General features: G+C 42.5%; 1 protein-coding gene across 1 annotated transcript in view; it reads right to left on the minus strand.

Moving 5' to 3' along the window:
• USP10 (ubiquitin specific peptidase 10) overlaps positions 1 to 24,430 on the minus strand; it is a 72,520-nt gene that overhangs the window by 32,166 nt on the left and 15,924 nt on the right. The window contains exons 2-3 of the mRNA XM_026494668.4: positions 8,249 to 8,317; positions 1,072 to 1,132 (exon numbers count right to left, since the gene is read on the minus strand). Coding sequence (XP_026350453.1) covers positions 1,072 to 1,132; positions 8,249 to 8,317 — 130 coding nt within the window. The remainder of the gene's footprint in view (positions 1 to 1,071; positions 1,133 to 8,248; positions 8,318 to 24,430) is intronic.

Below are 24,430 nucleotides of genomic sequence, written 5' to 3' on the forward strand. Positions count from 1 at the left end.
AGAGAAAGAACACGAGCGCACAGAGCAGACGGAGCAGCAGCAGAGGCAGAGGGAGAAGCAGGCTCACCACTGAGCAGGGAGCCCGATGTGGGGCTTGATCCCAGGACCCCAGGATCATGACCTGAGCCGAAGGCAGGCACTTAACTGACCGGGACACCCAGGTGCCCCTAGAACTGCTCTTTGCCTCAGCCTTCCAGATCACGGTTTCCTACAAACTACTAAGAATGTTAGATACTATCACATCTCTGAGTTTACTGTACATAAAAAGTCTGGACAGACTCTTCAAGGTTTATGTTTAAATTATAATGAAAACCCGTTCATAGGTCTGACCATGCTAATGAAAGAGGGAACCAGACCCCTGGCTCTCAAAGCAAAGGGTCAGCATCCGCTTCTCCAAGGCCAGCAAGGGCCTTTAATGATCCAAACTGCACACTGGTCCACACGGACAGGACCTGCACCCCGGCAACCTACAGTAACCAAACAACCCGCCTTTACTCAACCACACAGCATCACTGCATCCCAGGAAGCACCGTCCCCAGTAATGAGCTCTGTGTCTGTGTAGAGACAAAAAAAATAAGAGACCAGGAAGTATAAAGGTCCTCTGAATTCCCAAGAGCATTAAATGACAGACTAGGACAAAAATGTAAACTGCAAAAAAGATCTGAGCTGTCCCAGAGCCATGCAAAGAGCACATTCTCAGAGAATCACCAGATCTGGGCCCAGGAGCCTCTACAACCAGAAGAAAGGCCACCTGAGAACTTTTACAAAAAGCACTGGCTATAAAGAACACATGTGTGCCACTGAGAATGGTCAAGAAAAAACAGAATCAGACAAGTATTTCCTTAACTAAACCTCGAACATCTGACACTCTGAAGCACAGAATATACTTCATTAATCAAAATGCTTCAGAGACTAAATACACTATAGTTTATAGCAAAAACCTCAAGCAGTAAGGGAATGTTTATTCGAAAAGTATGAACCAGCAGGAAAACATGATTTCCAAATAGCCTGCCCACCCAGCACACATGGCCAGAATGCGCGTCAGGGAGACAAAGGAGAGAAGCGGCTTACCATCAGGGAGTTCGTCTGTAGCTGGTGGGCCACACACAACTGCTCCACTGTATGGAGGAAGCTGCACAGGGAAGTGGAAAACAAATTGTAATTCAACAAAATGTTAAAACCCAACACATTTTTTCATTAAAAACTCTTTATCCATTCAACTTTTCTCAAGACTTTTTTTTTTACCAAAATAACATACATTGAGACAGTAAAATTAAATCACTTTCATTTAATATAAAAATACCATAGGAACGGTTTTAAATATTGTCTTTAAGATCCAAAAATGAGGCAAAAAATTAAAAAAAAAAAAGATTCCAAGGGACATGTAAATCAACTACAATAAAATGTCACGATAAACCCTTTGTGTCGTAGGATGTTAGAGACCACCCACAGATACCACAGCCATCGTCCTGGGCCACTAACAGAGATGAGTCCTAGTGACCACGTGCATGTCACACTCGCAGCAGTCCATGTCCTCACAGCCCGGGCAGGCAGGCCCCCGGGCAGAGTGCACAGAGCCCACAAAGAAGCCTGGGAACCACGGCCCCCTTTTTACCACAGTGCCTTAAGTTAATGAATTAATGAATTAATGGCTGGAAATCACATTCCTTGTCTGGAAGAGAAAAAGCAAAATGCCAAGTATCCAACCTCTTTGTGAAAAGCAGGAAGGTATTATGAACATCCCAAATTTTGCTTCTTCCTAGCCATCCCAATATTTAATATTTAAGAATTGGAAATGTTTCAAATCGACACACTGGGGATGAGAAAGTTCAGGACGGAAGGGCTAAGGTAAGCGGACTTAGAGAACAAAAGAACAAAGCAATGACCTCCTAACACAGCACTTCCCCAAGCGTGCCTCCTGCAACACCCGGGGTTCCCGGATGGGCCCCGCAACGTGAGATGCTCAGGGGCCCCGGCGATTCTCAGGCCCTCCACTGTCTGAGAACTGCTGCGCAAAGGGCCTCCTCAGCTGATTTCTCCAATTAACTCTTAGTAAGTCGATTCAACCAACAAGTTAAGAAGTTCTCTCCCCCAGGGAATGAATGACAAGTAAGAACCTAAGGAAACAAAGGGCAATTCAAAATGAACTGAAGGCTTGCAGGACCTGAGAGCTGCACATTTGTCCACTGCGGGTGCCCGGTGTTCATCACACTGACACAAAAGGAGAACCCATTCCGGGTGCTGCCAAGGGCTACACTTGGCCTTGCACCTGTAGCACAAAGACCAGTCAAACGCTCGCACCCCGTGCTCCAGCATTTACCGCTGGCACAGCCACATGGAGCAAAAAAGGTGCATCCAAGGATCAATCAGGTTCATGTTCCCCTGGAGTCACAAAAGAAGTTTAGCAAACTCCCAGAGGCAGAATGCCTTCTTTTTCTATCAGTGATACCAGGGTGCCCCCTGGTGAAAAAAAATCGGTACAACTGTGAGGCACTAAAAGTTTTTTGTTTTTTTTTTAATCATGCAGTATTTACACAAAATGTGGTTAAGTGATAGAGGCAGGACCTGAAAACAGACTCCCCACCCCAGCAGACCCCAGGGCAACGCAGCCATTTTCTGTTCACGTTTACAACACTTACTAAGAGTTACTAAGCTGGTAAGAGTGCAACTGTGAGAATTAGTACTGGAATGAATTCAGGTCCTAAGGAGGGGTATATGTGTATCTTTTTTGCTCTACAGGCACGTGGCACCTTTAACTCAACAAACCTCTACCATTTATAAGATGCCCCCTGGTCTGTGGAAAATGTGTATTTACAGAATGAAATTGTAAGAATTGCTCAAAGTTCCCTCTTTAACTATATATAGCTACTTATAAGAATACGAAATTGTAAAATCAAAGCAAAAACAAAATCTCAGACATGAATTCAAGGTGAGCAATGTAAAAAAGTGAAATCTAGTTATATTAAATAAAAGGTCAGGGGCGCCTGGGTGGCTCAGTCATTAAGCGTCTGCCTTTGGCTCAGGGCGTGATCCCGGGGTTCTGGGATCGAGCCCCACATCGGGCTCCATGCTCTTCTGGAAGCCTGCTTCTTCCTCTCCCACTCCCCCTGCTTGTGTTCCCTCTCTCACTGGCTGTCTCTCTCTCTGTCAAATAAATAAATAAAATCTTAAAAAAAAAAAAGGTCAAATCAATTTAGTCTGAAAACAATGTTACCATCTTGTGAAGTCAGTACTCAGGCCATTGGATTAGGAAGGTAATATTTTAAATATGATATCCCTTATCTTTAGAATCTAACAAAAAACAAAACACAGAAACTCAAATAAAAAAAACGAAGACTGGCAAGGCACCAGCAAAGGCTGAAGTAGGGGGCGGGGGAGCCGCGGGGTCAGAACTTACACTTGCAACCAGCAGATAAACACGTCCCTGCTGTCTAATACACAGTACCGGGATTACAGACAGCAAACCTTATTATAAACTTTAAGCCTGCTAAGAAGCCAGATTTTAACTGTTCCCACCACCAAAGAAATGGTAATTATGTGACACGATAGCGCTAACGCTACAACAGCAATCTCGCAACAGAAATGTATCAAATCAGTATGGCATTCGTCTTAAACGTACACGATTTTATACGCTGATTATATTTCATAAAATAAAATGAAATGTTTTTAAGTCTTTTTGGCACTGCCACTATTTGTTCTTGCCCTCATGAACCCTAAATCTCTCCTCTGAAATCCCACGAAGACCCCAAACCACCGAGAACAACAGCACGCCTGCAGCTGAACTATGCTATCCTGGGCTTGTGTGTCCAGTAACACGTTAAAGTGTGCGTGTGTTGCCTCAAATGATGAGTTCTGGAAGTCTCAAGAACAATGAGCATTCTCTTCTTTCTGAACACTAATGACACGATTATGAATGGGGTTCAAAACATGCTTATTCAATAAATTGACTATTTTTTTTCAGTTGGAGAAATTCACCTTGAAATCACGATGGCTTATGAACTGGAGCACAGCTTTAGAAAGGATATGTTACCTTTAAATTTATACTGATATTTAGGATCACACACAGAAATCAGCTGAGATTGTTTCCTCTGATTCTGTTGAACTGCTAACCACCCTACCTGGCCAGTGGCAAGCTTTCAAACAGGCAAACTAAAACAGAGTCCAAAACTCAGCTGAGAGGATCAGTGCTTTAGCTGAAAGGTAGAATGTTTTTACATTTTAACACCTGTTTCTCAAATTTTGTTTTATCGGTTCTTGGCCCCAAGTAGAGAAAAAAATGTTTTATCGAGTTGCTAACACCCAAAAAACTATATGAAGACCAGGGAGGGGTTCTAGTTCGCGCCAGGAGCACAGGGCAGGAGCAGTGCTGGTTGGGGCTGCAGTCATTTTCACTGAGAGATAAAAGGCCCAGCAGTGCGGGGAAGAGAACATCACTCCCACACCCACCGATCGAGCCACACATAACCCCGTGAAACAGTCTGTGTCCGATGTGATTATACTATTAGTACACTCCAGACTCCTGAATTATAATAATTACAATACAAAGAAAGATAGCTTGGCCCAGTCACATTAATTAGCCTACATTTCCCTTTTGCGGGTTATTGGACCGACCATATGTGATTTTGATACACAACATCTGTCAGTGCATACTCAAAAGCAAAAACACAGAAGACCCCAAAATAAGCAAGATTTAGACTTCTGGCTATAATTTATTCTGATAAGACAGAGCCATTATTTCTGCAATAAAAAGTCTGACATGACTTTACCACCAACACCCTTACCCACAATGTCTGTTATCCACTAGGTAGTCCACCAGACACTAATCATCTCCCAACAGTTCTGTGAGGTAAGTCAACACTCTCCATTTCCTTATTTAAGAAAGCACAACGCAATGGAGGAAACTGCCCACGACTGCCCAGCCTGCTTACGCAGCAGAGAGAGGAAGGAGCCCAGCTTCTTCAAACTTGAAATATGGTTAACTTTTCCACTTTCACATCACAGGAAAAGCCAAGGTTTTACTCTGACACTTATTTGCAAACAGGCACTCACAAACCCACACAAATGCACACACTTGAGAAAAGCTTTTGTAAAACACACAAGTTGGGCTTTATCATTTTTTAAAACCGTAACTGCGAAGAACACAGACTGTCCAATTCCTGGCAGGTGCCTCCATATCTTATCATGATTCAGAGACAGAAATGATTTAAAATTCAAACCATTAGAAGACTATATAGAGTAGAAGCTCAGTTAATACTAACACTTGGGAAATATGGGATCTGGTTATGTTTTGCCTAATTAACTATTGTGTTTTTTGTTTTTTGTCAGGAAACACTAAACTTCAAGCCTTATCCTACAGAATCTAAAATGCACAGATATATTTTACTGCCTTAGGAAATACAATATACAATTTAGCTTCACGGTTTCCTGGCTTGTATCCTTATATTCCTTAAAATCCTAACTGTTACCATCAATGAACATAAAACAGACAGAGATGGCACAAATCTCTGGATTTACTCGTTTTCTAAAATAAAACCTGATACAAGCTTAGTCTTCTCTGATTTCTTCCCTTTTCCTAAAATGAAAGAGGAGAAACCAATAAATCTTTCTCTCATCTGTGCAACTGAAATAACACTTTCAACACACTGTCATTTAATCCTTCCTCCACAGCTCCAGAAAGAGCTTAGAGTTCCAGAAGCCAAAGTAAAGAAGGAAGGACCAGCCAAGGCCACATGCAACACTGGCCCTGTGACTCCAAATCTCAGGAGTCAGCCTCTCCTGCTCCAGTTTGAGAAATAAAAGAACTTCATGCAAAAACACTTCACATGTGTGCAAACCTACCACGGACATTTATTAAGGGACCTAAGTGGCCGGTTAGGTCTCATTAAAGTACAGTTTTACTTGATTGGCACCTAGCGTTCCTCCCACTGCCCTTTCTCCTCTTCAATGCAATTTCAACAATTTTCACATTTACAATTCAAATATGAACAAATGTTGCAGGTAAGCTTTTATTAAACTAAAATGGATACCATTACTCACATGAAGAGTGGGCATAAAAGAACAACTGAATGGAGAAATACACTGAAATCATATTTAGGAAAACTATCATAAAGATTCTAATTCTCCTATAAATTAACCTACAATTTTAGCACAATTCCAACTGAAATTTCGATAGGATTTTTCATGAAACTTGACATGCAGCTCATAAATTCCCAAGGAAGAATTAAGGATGAAGGAGAATCAAAATACTTCTGAGTAAGTGTAAGGGGGTGTGTGCCCTCCCAGAAGATGGGTTATAGAGCTGCAGCAATTAAGACGAGTGGGAACGATACAGATATAAAGCAGGAGGGTCACAGCCACAGGGCACTACCACCGTGGGAGAGGACAAGTCAGAGCCCCACCTCACATACACAGCAAAGTTCATTCCAACTGTATTACACACTACAGTGAAAACTAAACCTTAAAACTTTTAGAAGAAAACCAGCGTCTTTATTACCTCAAAGAAAGGAAATATTTCTTAAAGACATTTACAAACCATGAGGAAAAAAGCCAATACTTTTGACATTAAAGTTAAAAAAATAATTCCCTTATAAGGCAAAAGAAATTAAAGTGCATCATACATGAAGTTTAAAAACCCTCATGATAGAAAGAGATACCTGTAACACGCAAAACCAAAGATTATTAATCCTATAAGCAGTAAGAAAAAGGCAAGCCACTTAATAAAAAATGTGGAAGAGGAGAAAGGGTTAAGTCACTGAGGTGGAAATCTGTTACCACCAACCGGCACACGCAAGTAATGAAACAGTTCTCAACTCTATCACCTGGGAATTGTAAATTAAAACAATGAGCATCCATTCATACCCATCAAACTCACAAAAATTTTAAGTATGCCTCTACTGAGAATAAGCAAGAACTTTTTCTTCAAATGAGATGGTGAGAACGCTCATGCACTGCTGATGGGGATGCAGACTGCTAAACCACTTCAAAAGCAGATCAGCAGTCTCCAGTAAAACTATAGACGCTTACTCCCTGCAGACTGACCAGTTCCATTCTTACGGCCATATCCTGGAGAAACCCACAGAGGCACGTAAAATATGTTTACTGCAACCTTTCTGTAACAGTGTACAAACTAAAGACCTAAATGGTCCTCCAGAGGAAAAAATGCAAATGAGCGGAGATAGCTGTTGATAGCTGTTCTATCAGCGGTACTCAGCAATTAAAATCAAAGAACAAAACCCAGGGGCGCCTGGGTGGCACAGCGGTTAAGCGTCTGCCTTCGGCTCAGGGCGTGATCCTGGAGTTATGGGATCGAGCCCCACATCAGGCTCCTCTGCTATGAGCCTGCTTCTTCCTCTCCTACTCCCCCTGCTTGTGTTCCCTCTCTCGCTGGCTGTCTCTATCTCTGTCGAATAAATAAATAAAATCTTAAAAAAAAAAAAAAAAAAAAAAACAAAGAACAAAACCCAAAACATATTAGCATAGATAAATGTAAAGAATATGTTTGTTTGAAATAAAAAAACCTCAAAATAATGAATATACAGCTGACCCTTAAACAACATGGGTTTCAACTGTGCAGGTCCACTTCACAGGCAGATTTTTTTCTATAAATACAGTACAGTTCTATAAATGTATTTTCTCTTATTATTTTCCTAACATTTTCTTTTCTCTGGCTTACTTTATTCTAAGAATAACTGCATAATACTTACAACACAAAACGTGCTAATCAACTGTTCATGTTATCAGTAAGGCTTCTGGTCATAAGTAGGCTATTAGTAGTTAAGTTTTGGGGGAATCAAACGTTAACGCAGATTTTCAAATGAACTGGGATTGGCGCTCCTAACCTCTGCGTTGTTCAAGAGTCAACTGCAGTATGAAACCGTTTATCATTTAAACCACATAAAACAGTATGATATTACTATCTGTTGATACCCATGTATGTAGTAAGAGGTGAAAACCATAGTCAGTAAACAATACCAATTCAGCAGAGTTGTTACTTCTGGGAAGGGAGGGGAACGAGATGGGAGAGGGGTACAAAGGAGGCTTCAAATGTAACTGTGATGTTTTGCTATTCATAAATACGGCAAAATGTTAATACCAGTCAAATCTGGTTGGTGGTTTTGGGCATTTCTCCTATTGTCTCTGTATTTTCCTGTACACTGGATTTATCAAAAGCATAAATTAAAAAAATCAAAACTAAAACATAACCATTAATTATATCTACACATATACTCAATAAAGCGTTTTGTCTTACCTCAACTGAAGAGCGAGGAGTCACAAAGAACTGATTGAATTCATCAGGGCTAAAATCTCCAAAAATATACTGGAAAAGAAAAAAAAAAGTCACTGATCACATAAGGCATACAATTTATATACTTTCAGGAAAAATGCTACATATTAAACCAATCCTATGAAATGTGTAGGCCAGAAGCCCCAAGACCCTTAGTTAAACAAATCAAGGGTGCTCTGCAAAATGGAGATTTCCAATTACAAACAAGAAGATACTACTTAGCCTTTTCAATAAATTGTCAAAGAACACTGTAAAATCGATAAAGCTTATTTTGAAACAGGCCAATTGTGTACACCAAACGAGTAAGCACAGTTCTGCTTGAAGGAGAACTTTCTGGCTCACAGACACTTCCAGGTGTCCCATTCACCTTTCCGCTGACTCATTTATATGTCCATTTCAGTGCTGTCTGCTACACGCACTACTGGAAAGCAGAAAACACGGTTCACATGGGAAGACAGAGAAATCCAAAAAAAGAATAATGCTATTGATCCTGAGGATCTTTAAGATGTGTATGTACATTCTTATCCTGAAACTTTATTTAACCATGACATATGACCGTATTACTGAACAGACACAAGTCTAGCTGTAAACCCTCACTTCAAAGAATTCTGAACGTGACTTTCTGGAAAAACTACTGGTTCAACTGCACGGAAGCAAGTCTGGCAAGTGCCTAGCAGTTCATATTCTCCCTGGAACTTTAAAAACTAAGTCATTGACAAGAATCAGTACGACTAGATTTCTACAACAGAGAAGCGCTCACTAAATTATTCATTCATCTAATCAATAATTATTCAGAGCCTACTAACGCCATGCATGATGTATCAGTACTGGGGATAAAAATGGTAAGCAGACCTGTGGCTCCTCTGCTCTAACAGAGCTGAGTAACCTGCAGGGAAATGTACAAGCATGTGATTCAAAAATAACCAGTAACTACGTATTATATAAATGGATAATGCCTATTATTATCGTAAATGTGAATAAATGATAACTAACTCCCACAGCCTATTAGTAAGAATACACCAAGGACCACCTGGGCGGTACAGTCAGTTAAATGGCCAACTCCTGATTTCGGCTCAGGTCATGATCCTAGGGTCCTAGGATCGAGCCCCATGGCAGGCTCCCAGCTCAGCGGGGAGCCTATTTGAGATTCTCCCTCTCCCCCTCTGCATGTGCTCTCTCTCGCATATAGATAAATCTTAAAAAAAAAAAAAAAAAAGAATGCACTGATATTTCTTTAAAAAATTTTTTAAATTTGCTTATTTATTTTAGAGAGAGTGTGCAAGTGTGAGCATGGGAGGAGCAGAGGGGGAAGGGTAGAGGGAGGGGAAAGAATCTCAAGCAGCCTCCCCGATGAGCACAGAGCCCTACAGGGGCTCAATCTCACAACCCTGAGATCATGACCTGAGCCTAAACCAAGAGTCAGACACTCAACTGACTCAGCCGCCAGGTGCCCCAATGCACGAATATTTCACAGGAAAATACTGCTAGAGGGGCTCTTTAGCAATAGCTAGCAAAACTGCAAATATGTATTAATAACAAGAATATCGTCACATAATACTCACATATACTTGCAAAAATCCATAAAGAAACTGTGCATTAATAGTAATGGTGAAAATAAGCAGGGTCCCAAAACAATTTAGAAATCATCGCCTGCAATACTTTCACCGTGAACTCAGACCTACTTGTCATTTCCAACACCAGGGAAAAAGCCTGTATTAACTGCAGTCAGGTGTAATCGCAACCTACGGAAGGGAAAGGGATCTTTCAGTGAAAAGGAAGTGGAAGAAAGGGTGGGGGTGAAGAAACAGCTCTGCCAACTGGCATTCCTTTAGAGTCCCACTACAGAGAGAGATCCTTAGGTCTAGATATAAAACCTCAAAATTTACTCAGCAGGAAATGAAAAGACAAGCCATAAACTGGGAGAAAATAATCCCAACAATACCAAATGCTGACAAGGATAAGGAATGACTGAAACTTTCTACATGGCTGACACAGAAGCAGAACGGTACAGCCCCTGTGGAAAAGAGTTTGGCAGTTTCATACCAAGTTATCCCACACCTACTCACTCACCCAAGAGAAATAAAGACCTATGTCCGTGAAAAAACCTGTATGCTGATGTTTACAGCAGCTCTGCTCATAATCACTAAAAACCACCCAAATGTCCATCAAAAGCTGAATGTGGTACATCTATAAAATGAAATGCTACTCAATGGCTCTCAAAAGCATTTAAGGGAAAGAAGTCCAAATTAAAAAACTACATGTGGTATGGTTACAATTTATGTAATATTCTATGGCAAAACTATAAGGACAGAAAACAGATGAGTGGCTGTCAAAGGCTGGGGAAGGGCTGATCACAAAGAGGCACAAGAGAACTTTTGGGGGTGATGAAATATTCACAGGGGAAGCCTGCTGGAAAAACAGTACCTGCCCTAATTGCCAAGGAAACACCCAACCCACTACAACATTAATGATTTCAGTCCCCATACAGGAATGGACATGTGAGGACAATGAATGAAAAGAATTACTCTTAAAAATGAGTCAATGTAGCAAACACAGGAAAAAGAAGAGAAAGCAAAGAAATTCTAATGTGTATCCTTACAGAGATTCTGGCCGATGAAATAAACCCAGATAGACATAACGAAGGAGCCAGCAGCAGCGCCTGGCTGGCTCAGTCGAAGAGCTTGCTACTCTTCATCTCAGGGTTGTGTGTGAGTCTGAGCCCCTGTTGGGCACAGAACCCACTTACTTAAAAAAGCGGAAGAGGGGGGAGGATGCTATCAGAGAACAAGGAAGTATTCGTGCAGATCAGAAGGTCGTTCAATTTAAATTACTAAATTTAAAAACTCAGCAGAAGGTCTTAACAGGCAGAATCAACAAGACTATAAAGCAATGAAGCAATGAAGCAATGAAGCAATCTCCAAGAAAAAACTATTATGTCTGTAGAATTTTTGAGCATTTTATTTGTTTTCATTCTATTCCACAATTAAGATTACTCCTCAAATGCAAAACAGAAATAATTCTTTGACAACCACAAACCTTTCTGTTGGGGGAGGGGTGCTTAAGAATTCCAGAAAATGAATTCAAGAGATACAAGAGTTGTAAACAAAGCAGCAGGACCCAAGAAACTGCTGATACTGCAGCTGTGAAGTCCAATGCAGATAATAAGAGTCACTAAACTGGATTCCTGGTGCTTAATTTAATATAAATAGCAAAAACATCCATTTTATCTTCTCTTACGAAGAAGGACCCCTATTTTATTTCAGAATGTGGAGAAGACATATAAGGATGAGAACTGGAAGGTTCGACAAGATCATTAGGTTATTTTCTTGAGGCACGTTTTCTTCCTGGGTCTGAAAATAAAAACAAAACGCTCAATTAAATCACACTTCTAAGCACACTTTCTTATTTCGGTTCACATACAATCTAAAGTCTTAAAAACAGAGATATGGGTAGTGCAGTAAGAGAACTAAAACTCTAGACGACTTAGTAATACCGTCAATAAAAAGGACACGCGAATGCCAGTATGACCTGTGAGCGCCAAGTCCCTGCACCAGGGGGCTAGGAGCAGCCTCACCGCCAACCATGGCAATGCTCAGAAAGGTTCCAAGGAAAAATTTTCTGTTACATTCAATTTTACGTTTTTACTGCTTTACTTATTTATTTTTTTTAAGAGAGGGAGAGAGAGAAAGAGAATCTCAAGCAGGCTCCATGCCCAGAACAGAGCCCAATACGGGGCTCAATTTCACGACCTGAGCCGAAATCAAGAGTTAGACGCTCAACCAACTGAGCCACCCAGTGGCTTTCTTTATTTTTAAAGTATTATTTGAGGGGCACCTGGGTGGCTCAGAGGGTTAAGCATCTGCCTTCGGCTGGGGTCATGATCTCACGGTCCTGGGATAGAGCCGAGTTGGGCTCCCTGCTCATCGGGAAGTCTGCTTCTCCCTCTACCCCCACCTCATTCTCTCTCAAGTAAATAAATAAAATCTTAAAAAAAAAATTTTTTTTTAAGTATTATCTGAAAAACTTTCAGGACTCCTGGGTGGCTCAGTCAGTTAAGAATCTGCCTTTGGGGGGCGCCTGGGTGGCTCAGTCATTAAACGTCTGCCTTTGGCTCAGGTCATGATCCCGGCGTCCTGGGGCATTCTGGGATCGAGCCCCGCATCGGGCTCCGGGAGCCTGCTTCTCCCTCTCCCACTCCCCCTGCTTGTGTTCCCTCTCTCGATGCCTCTCTCTGTCAAATAAATAAATAAAATCTTAAAAAAAAAAAAATCTGGTTTTGGCTCAGGTCATGATCCCAGAGTCCTGGAATCCAGTCCTGCATCAGGCCCCTTGCTCAGCAGGGAGCCTGCTTCTCCTTCTGCCTGTTACTTCCCCTACTTATGCAGACACCCGCTCTGACAAATGGATAAATAAAATCTTTAAAAAAAAAAAGAAGAAGAAGAAGAAAGAAAAAAAGAAAAGAAAAACTTCCCTATAGATTTTAAATGTGTTTTTATTTTTTTTAAGATATATTTATTTTAGATAGAGTGCAGGGGGAGGGGCAGAGAGAATCCTCAAGCAGACTCCCCACTGAGTGAGGAGCCATTGCGGGACTCGATCCCAGAACCCTGAGATCATGACCTGAGCTGCAATCAAGAGTCAGATGCTCAACTGATGGAGCCACCCAGGCACCCCTAAATGTGTTTTTATTACAACTTCATGCCAATCATTTCTCTACTGGATACATACCTTCAACCTGATCACAAATCTAACTGGGGAAAAATGCAGAAGAGCTTGCTTTACAAGTGGGAAGAAAATCTCCAGGTACTGTTAAACGAAGAGAAAACTCTGGGTACACAAGGGAAGAAAAGCTGGAGCAGAAGAAAAGCTGGAGCAGAAGAAAAGCCAAGCAGAGGCAGTGCAGCCCCACCAGATTCCTAGTGTGTCTCTTGTCAGAATTCTTAGTTCTGAACCATATAAAAACCTTATCTATTCAAAAAATTACTTGCAAAAAGTCAATGTAAACAATTCAGAAATCACTGTACAACTATTCAAAGATACCCACTTCGCAAAAAAATTACAAGTTTGCACCTAAATTTGCGCCTGTGTTCATTTCAAGATCTCAATGACAACAGGTTAGGACTTGACAAAAACATTCAATCCAAAAGAGCCGTCATAAGCAACTAACTACCAACTATGCAAGGCTAAAATATCACTGAGCACTCAACAAATGGCTAGCTGGAGCCGCTCTTCCCGCAACGTGGTTTCAATAAACAACGCCGTCGAAGTACCCGTGCATCACATCCTCCTGCCACCGATTTCCAACCCTTCAAAGGCACATCTTTGAAAGCGAGCGGCTACACCTCCACAATATAAACAGCGGTCATTTCAGTTGTGTGAGTGGGATGACAGAGGGCACTGATAGGAAGCTGGTGCCAAGAACGGCGGCATTTGTGCAAGGTGCCCACCTCCCTGAGGAACCTGGTTGGGATGTGTTTCCTGATGTTCATGGCAGAGAAACAACACAGATCTTTCTTCTGTGTGTCTGTACACATACTGCTGATGCTTAACCAGAAATGCAAATGTAATGAAGGAACAGTACAGGAGGGAGTTCAGTCTCACAGAGGAGCTGAGCTCAAGCCCTTGGGGGCTCAGGCAAGGGAACGCTTCCTGAACGTGAATCCCCGCAGCGCATATGCAACAAATTGGACAATTGTTTCTTTCTAGGAACAGTAACGAATGCCTCTTTGGTAACCATTCAAATGTTCACTTGGAACAATTTAACGAAGTATGGTAAAAATTCTAAGGCTATGACATCATTTCAGTGTTTAACAAAATCACTTACATCATTCAAAACTGACTACAGGAAGCATTACCACAAGTAAGCATTTATTATCCACACCGTTCCAGAAAGGCAAATAGAGTTGCTTATAAAATAAAAGTGAGCTTACATAAATTCAGTGGGAGAAAAAAAAGGTAATTTTTAAATAACCTGAAACTACAAAGGCCAAATATTTATTCTCGAGCAAATCCCAATGCATGGACATAGAGTATGCTGCCCTGCGTTCTACTGACAAGTATTTAACTAAATCTGCCTGACGAGAGGCTGAAGCCACACAGTGATGTGACCCTGAGGAGTCTGTCACAAAAATTCAGGACGGCCAACTGCCATTACACGTTCAGGTTCTACCACCTCCTGCTCCAAAGCCTTCCAAATGTTCAATCACAAATTATTCTAGGTGTTTGGCAAAATGAGGAATGTGACCAAACAGGAGCAGGGCTGTGCTCTTCAAAAAAAGTGTTATGAGAGACCGTGGAAACGTCCCAGATGACAGAAGCTAAAGAGACATGACAAGTGAATGCAGTGCCTGACCCCAGACTGAATCCCGTCCTGGAGGGAAATGCTATAAAGGAGATTATTAGGTCAACTGACAAAATTAGAATACTGACAGTAGGTTATGAAAAGTACTGTCCAGTGTAGATTTATGAAAGCGGTAACTGTCCTACTGTGCTTATATAAGAGAATATTCCTATTCTGAGGAAATACATTCAAGCACATGGGGGTAAAAGATCGTGGTGCATAATCTCTCAACTCTCGGAGACTGGAGGAAAAACTGTGTGTCCGGGTGTGTCTGCGAGTTTGGGAATATGTGTGTGAGTGAGGAGAGAACTCAAGCACACACCAATGATTAAGAAAAGGTTAAATCTTAACTGGTTAAGCTGGGGAAAGGAGTAAATGGGGGTTCTTCATACTATTTTTATTTTTGCAACTTCTGTAAATTTGAAATTATTTCCAAATGAAGAGATTTATTTTTTAAAAAGCCAAAGCAGAAAATACTCAGTTGCGAAGAAAACCCTCACACCCTCTCTTTATGTGAGTGTGAGACATTCACCTTTCTCTGGAGGATTATTAATAAATGTATTTTAAAGTCTTTTTAGGGAAAAAATATTATAGGAGTCTGGGTTAGAAAAGATAAAAAGGATTCTGCCTGATTTCACAGGATTTCTAATTTAGTGATTGACTGCATGGACAACTGAGTCTGCGTGAGAGAAGAAACAGTATGAGCAAGTGCATTCTTTCTCGCATTTTCAAACACCGGTGCCGGGCCCGGCAGACAGAAGCTCACTCAGGCCACAGGTTCGGTGAGGATAAAACAAAAGAAGGTGCCTGAAGGCCCTCTGTCGACCCAACTGCATGACAAAAATGTTTATATTGTCATTTATAATTTCACTCTTCTAATAGTTGTAGCAAATACTGTCTAAGGCAAAAGCTGGAAACTCCCTCTAGGTTTTGAGCAACCCCCACCAGAGTTGGCTAAATAATGGAGTCAGGAGGAGAAACATGAAAGCAAAACGGAATGCTCCCTCCCCAGCAGCCAGGATGCCCGCAGGAAAGGCACGTGGTCAGGGGGCATGTCCCAAGGGCTTGCGGCCTCTCCACTCCCTGCTCGGGGACACAAGCCAGTGAGGTGCAGAGGCTCCTGCCCAACACCAGGGACACAGCTGACTTCCCCTCATTTCCTACTCACCTCAGCTCAGGCTTTCAGAACTCCCAGTTTGCATGTTTGATTATTTTCTGATCCTTGCTAGAGAGGATATGATAAAAACAGATTTAAGAAGTGCTGCAGGAAAAGGTGGCAAACCCACAACACAGGACAGAGACAAGACACCACACTGAAACACAGACCCTGGATGTGGCTGCTCTGGGTCTCATCTTCCGGAGACCCGAGGCCATGGCCCTTAAGAGGGTCTGGCTCTGTAAAGCCCAGGGAAGGGGCTGGTTAAACGTGGAAACAGCACGTTCATGCTACAAGAAAAGCAACCGTGCAAGGTCCCCGCAGGAAGCTTCCCCGCTACAGGGCGGGCTAGCTCCACACAGATCTGCCACAGCGCAGGCAGGAGAAACGGGGTGCTAGCACTCCAGCGAGGCACTAGGGGGCGCAGAAGCACAGCACGCCGCGCCTCCAGTCCAACTTTCAAAAACCTCCCCTCTAAAAGCACAAATACATACACAGGGCGCCACCAAAGCGTGTTCTCTGCCTTCATAAGGACTTCTGGAAATACGAGATCAGCCTCCGAGGGAAAAAATGAAGATACAAGGCTCCGTGAACGTCCCTCAGTCTCCCAAGGCAGGCAGGCAACGGCAGGAGCCCCAGTTCCAGAACCACCTCTGGCGTCCAGGCCTAAGTCAAGCCTCGCAGGATGCAAGGACAGAAGCAGGCGCCGCCAACAAGAGGCCGAGAGGCACAAAGTCTCCTTCTCCCTCATTTCCCAGCCCAAGAAAGCTGAATTTGGGAGAGATGACAAAACACGAAGGGCTAACAAACTGTTCCCAAGGGTGAGGTAAGTGTTAATTTCATCTCTAACATGAGGGTGTGCTGGACTAAGCAACTTCCAGAGCTCTCCCCGGCTCCAAATCTCCTGAATCTAACAAGAACAAAGAAACGGGGTCTGGAAACGTCCTCAGGCGAATCCATGCTACCACATGGACGAAGCCTGAAAACATCACGCTGAGTAAAAGAAGTCAGACATGATAGGGCTGCAAGCTGTAGCATTCCAGTCATACGAAACGTCTAGCAGAGGTAATCTAGAGACAGCAAGTAAATTGTGGTTGTCAGGTGTTCAAGGAAAGGGGAAGTCACTGCTAATGGATATGGGGTTTCCTTCTGGAGTGATGAAATGTTCTAAAACTGACTGTGGTGATGGCTGCCCAACTCTGTGAACACACTAAACACACTAAAGCGCACTCTGCTTAAAATGGGTGAGTGCTATGGTATGTGAATTCTATCTCAATAAAGTAAAAAAAAAAAAAGGTCTGTGCTTGCCTTTTAAAAAGTCTAATTTCTTTACTAAACTTTTTAAAGCATTTATTTATTTATTTATTTGAGAGAGAGAGAGAGAGGAAGCGCGCGAGCAGGAAGCCTGACAAGGGGCTCGATCCCAGCACCCTGGGACCAGGACCTGAACTGAAGGCAAATGCTTAACCAACTGAGCCACCCAGGTGCCCCTGCACTAACCTTTACTGATCATGCCTCTTACTTGATGGATGCTAACTGCTGTCTACTGAACAGTCGGTCACAGCACACTTTCAACTCCACAAAGTGGTGTGGGTGGTTTGGGAACACATGGAGATGACACTGTTTGGGGAGTCGATGCACAGCAGGAATTTCATTGATTTAACCGTATGTACTGAGCACCGACTACCCACACTGAGCTGTGCTAGATTATAAGAAACTGAATACAACAGACACAGGGTTCAGGACACCGTGACATTTACAGTTTTATCGCAGCACCAGTAGACTGCAAGTTGCAGTGTCACAAGGGGCAAAAGCAGACAAAGGGAGGCAGAGGAAGGCCTGATCCTTAATGGACTGGGTTGGAGCAGAGGGGTCCTGAGAAAGGGACAGAATGGACAAACTGTGTTACAAAGCCACTCCCACAGGCAGGACCCCATTCTCACAATTCAAGCATCAAAAGAGCACAATGTAGTGTCTAGTTTCACGTGGTTTGTGTATTTTATGTGACAACTGAAGTCCTATCAGAAGACTGCCTCTCACCTTCCCGAGCAGGATCTGTAATGGGTTGGCTGTATACTCTCTAAATGCTTTCATGGAGATTCTGAGCTAAAACTTGTCCCTACCAAATGCATTTCCAAATTAGAAAACATGATTCATATAACAGAAATCCATTTTTTACCAACTATCCAGTCCTATGTCTACAATAGAGTTAGTTACTTCACACAAAGGCAGTTAAATTTTAACTTGCTTTGCTCTAAACTAATACTAAACAGCAAGATAAAAGCGCCCACATTATACAGTAACTTGCTATCTAGAATTTCAATCACATGGAAAAGACCTGATAAATTACTAGGGAGCGAATTTAGTGCATGTTATCCGGGATAGCTCTGGTAGAAGTTCAAGATTCCAGATTCCACCTACTTTAATTTTCATTACAATCACCTAGGTGCTAATCTAGGAAGGAAGGTATGGGAAGAAAGGCAAGGAAGGCGAGAAGGGAAGAAAAGAGAAGAAAAGGGAAAACAAGCAGAACACCAATAAACAAGAAACTTTAGCAGTAGCTCTACCTTTGCTGGGGCCCAGGGTGAATGAGAAGATAGGCTGGCTGCAGGGGGCACAAGCGGAAGTTCTGGGAGCCAGAGAAAGGGTTGAAAGGTATCTTACCTGTGGAGGTGATTACACAAACATGTGCATTTGTTAAGATTCATCATATATACTTTAAAAGGGTGAAATTCAGATATATTATGTCTCCATAAAGTTGTTTTTTGTTTTGTTTTTTTTTAAAGAATAGGAACCAAGTTAAATTCATCTTTGTATTGCCAGCAGCTAATACAGTAAGTACTTAGCATACAGTAGGTGCTCAAAAAAGCCTTGCTGAGCAGTGAATTCAGGAAAAGGAAGATGAAGAGAAAACCCTACGGCCAATGTAAGTTCTAGGGATAAGGAATGATAACCTCTCCAGCCTCCACATCGGGAAACTTCCCACATGTCAGTGCTGTCAAATCACCTGGACTGCCCTGACTGGTTTTTTATTCTGTTTTTAAGATCAGAGATGTTCCAGCCAGAAGCACAATTTTCACTTTTCAATATAATCTTTAAATATATAACTTTTAATTTTTAAATGTAACATTTAAACATAAGACAATTTGAATTAAGCTTTACAGAAAACTTATTCAGTGCATGTATTTTGACCCAGAGGAAAATCATGCACAATTACCACGGGGTCTCCCAAACTAAAGAAAAACCAACTTTCACATTTTAAATCCAGAAGGGGAAAAAAGGGTAAAACAAATGACAGATGTGGTCAAAAAGTATCAGGGCAGGTCAACGTTCTAAAAACCCAGTTTCATTCCCTACCCCTACTATCCTTGCCTACCAAATAAGTCTCCTATGTACAGTGTGAAGAGGGCACTCTCCCAGTCTTTACTGTCCCTCCCTCTTTTTGGTTCAAACTTTTTATTTTTTAACATATTCCACTAAGAACCACCTATCTGCACTCAGATTCACTTTTCTGTCATCAACGTGGACTCTTGTTCTTGTGGACAAACAATTCTTCCCTTTTAAACTGATGCACAATAAAGTTAGCAAGCCTGACAGTACCAAGTGCTGGGAGGACACAGAAGAAGGGGAGCTCTCATGACTGCCGGTGCAGGTGCCAAACAACACAGACACTCTGGGGAAACTCGGCAGCTTTCTATAAAATAAAACGTGCACACCATGCGACCCAACAATTCCACTTCCAGATAGTTTACCCACAAGAAGTGAAAACCTATGTCCAGCAAAGACTCGCACATGAATGCAGACCACAGCTTCAATCATTACAAACACGACAACAACAAATGTTCATCGGAGGTGAAGAAAGAAACCGTAGTACAGCCATATAATGAAAACCACTCCACACTGAAAGGGAGAGAATTCTTACAGTATGGACGAATCTCAAAATGTTACGCAGAGTGAGAGAAGCCAGAAAGAAGAGTACACGCCACATAATTCTGCCTCGACAAAATTCTAGAAAAGGGGAAGAGCCTCCAGGGACAGCAGATCAAGACCTGCCTCAGTACAGGATAGAGATCCACGGCAAAGGGGCATGAGGGAACTTCTGGGCAGCAGACTGACTGTGGTAGTAGTTACCTTGGCATGTATTTATCAAAGCTCAAACTGAAAACCGAAAATTTTGAGCACACTTATTGTATTAAATTATACCTCAAAATGGTTGATTTTTCAAAATCCATGCGCAATCAATGCACACCTACAAATAAGGTGGATGAGGCAGCTGTATTATAAAAACAGCTCTTGAAGACCAAGGACCACAGCATAAATCTTTCATTTACATAAGTATTCTTAAGTATTCTGTTTGTAAACATCCACGCACTAGGACTTTTTTAAAGATGCCATGTTCGTTGGTCCAAAGACTTACTGGTAGCATCCACCACCACCCAGCATACTGTGCAGGACACCTGTATCTTCCTGCCTGTTCTCACCGTAAGGGTGTCCACTCTTGTACTTCTCCAATCACTAGGCCTCAGACTGTTCTGGCCCGGCTCAGCCTTTGTAAGTGCCTAGATCCCCGGACCCCCTATCCAAACCCCACACCACACACAGACAATTACTGCCAGGAACACTGAGTCAAACCTCACGTGTCTCATTAAACAGAGAGCTACATGGGCAGAAACTTGTAAGTGCGTCTGTTCTACAGGATTTTTCACTTAATGAAATATGCTGGAACCAAACCAACAGAAGCTGGCCTACTGAAGGCCACCTGCCAGAAAGGAAAGTGCATCGCTGAACCAGAGTTTCAGGTTTAAACACATTTGGAAAAAAGCAGTGTTACTACATAAATGACTTTCTTCAATTTGCTGGCCATTACCCATGGTTTCTTAAATACCTCGCAAGATCTAGGGCTGCCCAACTTACACCCCTGTCTGTATCCCATACATCCAGAGGGAGGAAGATACCGTCAACCCTTTCTATGGCTCTCAAAACTTCCCCGTGTTCCCCTTAATGAGTTGCTTTGGTTGTTAATGAAAATCAAAGTTACTTAGAAGAGTTGGTCCAAGCAATAAAAGCTGCTAAACTACGACCTGCTGAAAATAAAAGAACACAACAAATACGGTGCTGACAGCTAAGGCCAGCAGAGTCCACTGAGGAAGCAGTCCACTGCTTGCTTTTTCAGCTTTACTTCTACCTAATGATCTGCTGAAAACGAAGACTGCAACTATGCAGAAATAGTTTCCTTTACCAGCCAAAACAACAGACTGAACTTCATTCCTTAAGTATGTATTTAAGTTCACTGTTATGATTAAAAATCTTTTAAGATTTATTTATTTGAGAGAGAGAGAGCAAGCGAGCAAGCACACACGAGTGGGAAAGGGAGAGAGAACCTCAAGCAGATTCTGAGCTAAGTGTGGAGCCTGACATGGGGCTTGACCTCACGACCCTGAGATCACGACCTGAGCCAAAACCAAGAGTCGGACATTTAACCGACTGTGTCACCCAGGGGCCCCTAAAAATCTAGAGAAAATAAAACCTGAGACTTCAGAAAGTCCCCTTTACAGTAAATATGTACAGCTCAAAACTTCAGTATCCTAGAAAAGAGGTATTTTACCCAATTAGCTCACAATACTGTTTCCCATACAGAAGCAGAAAATCAAACACTGGTGGGGCTCACCTAGCAGGGAAGCAGGGTGAGCTATGCAGGTTAAAGGCCGAAGGCAGTGATTCTCAGCCCAGGCTATCCCCTAGAATCACCTGAGGATCCTCAGGTCATAGCTGCAAAAAATCAGGGTTCAGTGGGGGTAAGGGGCGCCCAGGCTTCATTCGACATTTTGAACACTTCCTGTGTAATTCTGATGTGCAGTTAGGGTTCTGAATCACTGTGCAGGGGTGTTCCCATAACCTAGGGAAAAGCTCTACCACTATACACAATTGAAGGGTGGGAGAAACTAAGCAGACAACAGGAGGGAAGGTGAGCAGAGCTACTTTGCCACTCAGTTATGCCCCCAAACCAGACAGAAGCAACTATGAAACAATTTGAAACGATTATTCACTTTATAAGATGACCTACTGCTTGATGAACAACATCCAGGACAGATGTTTTTAAAAGGGGAACTCCTGGGGCACCTGGGTAGCTCAGCTGACTAAGTGTCTGCCTTTGGCTTGGGTTTGATTCCAAGGTCCTGCCCGTGCTCAGCAGAGAGTCTGCTTCTCCCTCTCCCTCTGCCCCTCTCCACACTCAAGCTCACATGCATGTGCTCTCATAAATAAACAAAATCTTAAAATAATAAAATAACAAAATAAAATGAGAACTCTTTTAGTGTTTTTAAGGGTGTATCGATCACTAACAACTTAAAGACAACAAGGCTAAATGGCAATCAGAAGAAAAACTATCATGCAACTGAAATAATTTGACAAAAAAAATTCCACTCCTATGCAACTTTTTAAAAATTTAATTTATTTATTTTAGAGAGAGTGTGTGAGCAAAGGGAGGGAGAGGGAGGGGGAAAGAATCTCAAGCAGACTCCTCCCTGAGTGCAGAGCCCTATGTGGGACTCGATCTCATGAACCCAAGAACACGACCTGAGAGAAAACCAAGAGTCAGACGCTCAACCCACTCAACCAGCCTGGTACCTGCCCCCTCCCAACTTTTTAGTCATGTCTTTTCCACAAAGACAGTTCTTTTATAACTGAGCTCATTTCCCATTTGCTCTTAACTAACTGAAATCTAACACTCACCTCCAACACTCTTTTTCAGAAATAACCTCCCATCCAATCCAGCATCCTTTTACGCCCTCCAGCTAGTGCGTCTTTCCATCAAGCATCAATCTGTTAACATCAAGAGCTCTCTCTCACACACACTCCATCTACCAGTAGCTCCCATACCCTGTAAGACTGGACTCTGCCTCCCACCACTCCCTCCTCTCATTTCGGCTGGCCCCTCAAGATCCCCCACAAGAAGCTCTCCTGCTCTCCAAGCATCAACTGTGTTGGTAAAGTCCAAATTCACTTCTTCCATGTGGACTGCGCCATCACACTGCAGTTCCATTTTCCAGGCTGCCAGGCCCACAGCACTTCCTCTTTTATGTTTAACCTTAAATTCAAAAGACCCATTATTTTTTCAGAACCAGCTTCTACACTTGTGCCAATGGCATACTTCATTGTTCTGCTAGCCTCCTAGATGAGAAACTTTGAAGATTATCTTAAATTAGGTACTCTTTCCATCCCAAATTTCTGGGACAATCAACAAAATACCAAAATGTTCAGAAAGCTCTACCAGCAGAGCTTGAACAAAGCAACTACATGAAGTACAAGCAGCATTCTAACCGATGCCTACCGATATCCCACATGACGGAGACCCAGAGAACAGTATCTCAATGCATCAAAGGCAGGAGTAGCACCTTTCTGAACATACATTACACCTCAATAATAAGATTAGAAAAATATGATTCATCTCCTCTTCAATCCTGCTGTTCCTGTTACTATCCAACCCAAGCCCTGATGAGCCTACCTCAAGCTTGGCTACGCACGACATCCAATGGCAGCCTCTCAACACCTAGTAAAATACCTGACACACAAAGAGGACCCTCAAATGCGGTCAGGATGGCTAACAGTCCTGAAACAGTTTGTCACCAAACTACACAGATTTTTGCTGAGCACTGATAGTATACAAAACATTAAAAAGTTATTTTAAATGTTTAAGCAATGTTTCCTGCCTCAAAGAACTTGGCCAGGGGAAGAGGAGTGGGAGGGAAGGAAGACAAATACCTAAAGCATTCTGGATTACTCTCCTGAGTCAGGCACTGCCTTAAAGGCATTTCATGTATACATGTCATTTCATCATTACATTATTTCTAAAAGGCAGTGATTTTAAATGTTTTGGGGTGGTTGCAGAGCCCCTGAGAATCTGATGTAAGCAAATTAGGACCACTTCCTGAAGAATGCACACACCCACATTTTTGTGTATGATTCCAGGGACTTCAGGGACGCTTTGACACTCCTAATGTCCTATCCTACCCTGCTACTCAAAGGGTGGTCCCCAGGCCAGTAACAATAGCATAACTCAAGAGCTTATGCAGCTCTCAAGCCCCACCTCACACCTACAGCAGCCAAATGTGCCATCAAAAAGATCCCCAGTTGACTCTTTCTGTAGTGAGGTTTGAGAAGTTCTGCTATATTCCTATGTGATCCCAGGTCCTACTCTAAGGTAAGCACTGCTTCCTGTACACTGCCACCACGTGGCTCTCAACTCCCACTTTAAGTCAGGTGACCATTTATCACCCCAACTGGAAGCACAGTTCAGTATGAAAGAATCACATTAATTATCCTGGGACAAGTGTAAACCAGGATGTATAACTGTACAGTATAAAGAGATGGAATCTAAACCCTTTAGCTTGGAATAAGGGCCATTCCCGCCTAAATAATCCAGCCTTGCCTTGTTGTGCAGCGACCCCAGTTATTCTCTTGCCCTGAAGCCTTCATGCAAGCAGCTCCCTCCTCCCTCGCTGCTGTGACCACCGCTTGTCAAGGGTCAACACAGGCATCCTTCCTCAGGGAAGTCTTCCCAACTCCTTATTTCTGTCAAAGCAACATCACATCTCATGGTAATTTCTCATTTACCTGTATGTCTCTGTAAATGAATTGTGACCTCCTGTGT

The sequence above is a fragment of the Ursus arctos genome, unplaced genomic scaffold, assembly GCF_023065955.2.
Source record: "Ursus arctos isolate Adak ecotype North America unplaced genomic scaffold, UrsArc2.0 scaffold_19, whole genome shotgun sequence".
Classification (NCBI taxonomy): Eukaryota; Metazoa; Chordata; class Mammalia; order Carnivora; family Ursidae; genus Ursus; species Ursus arctos.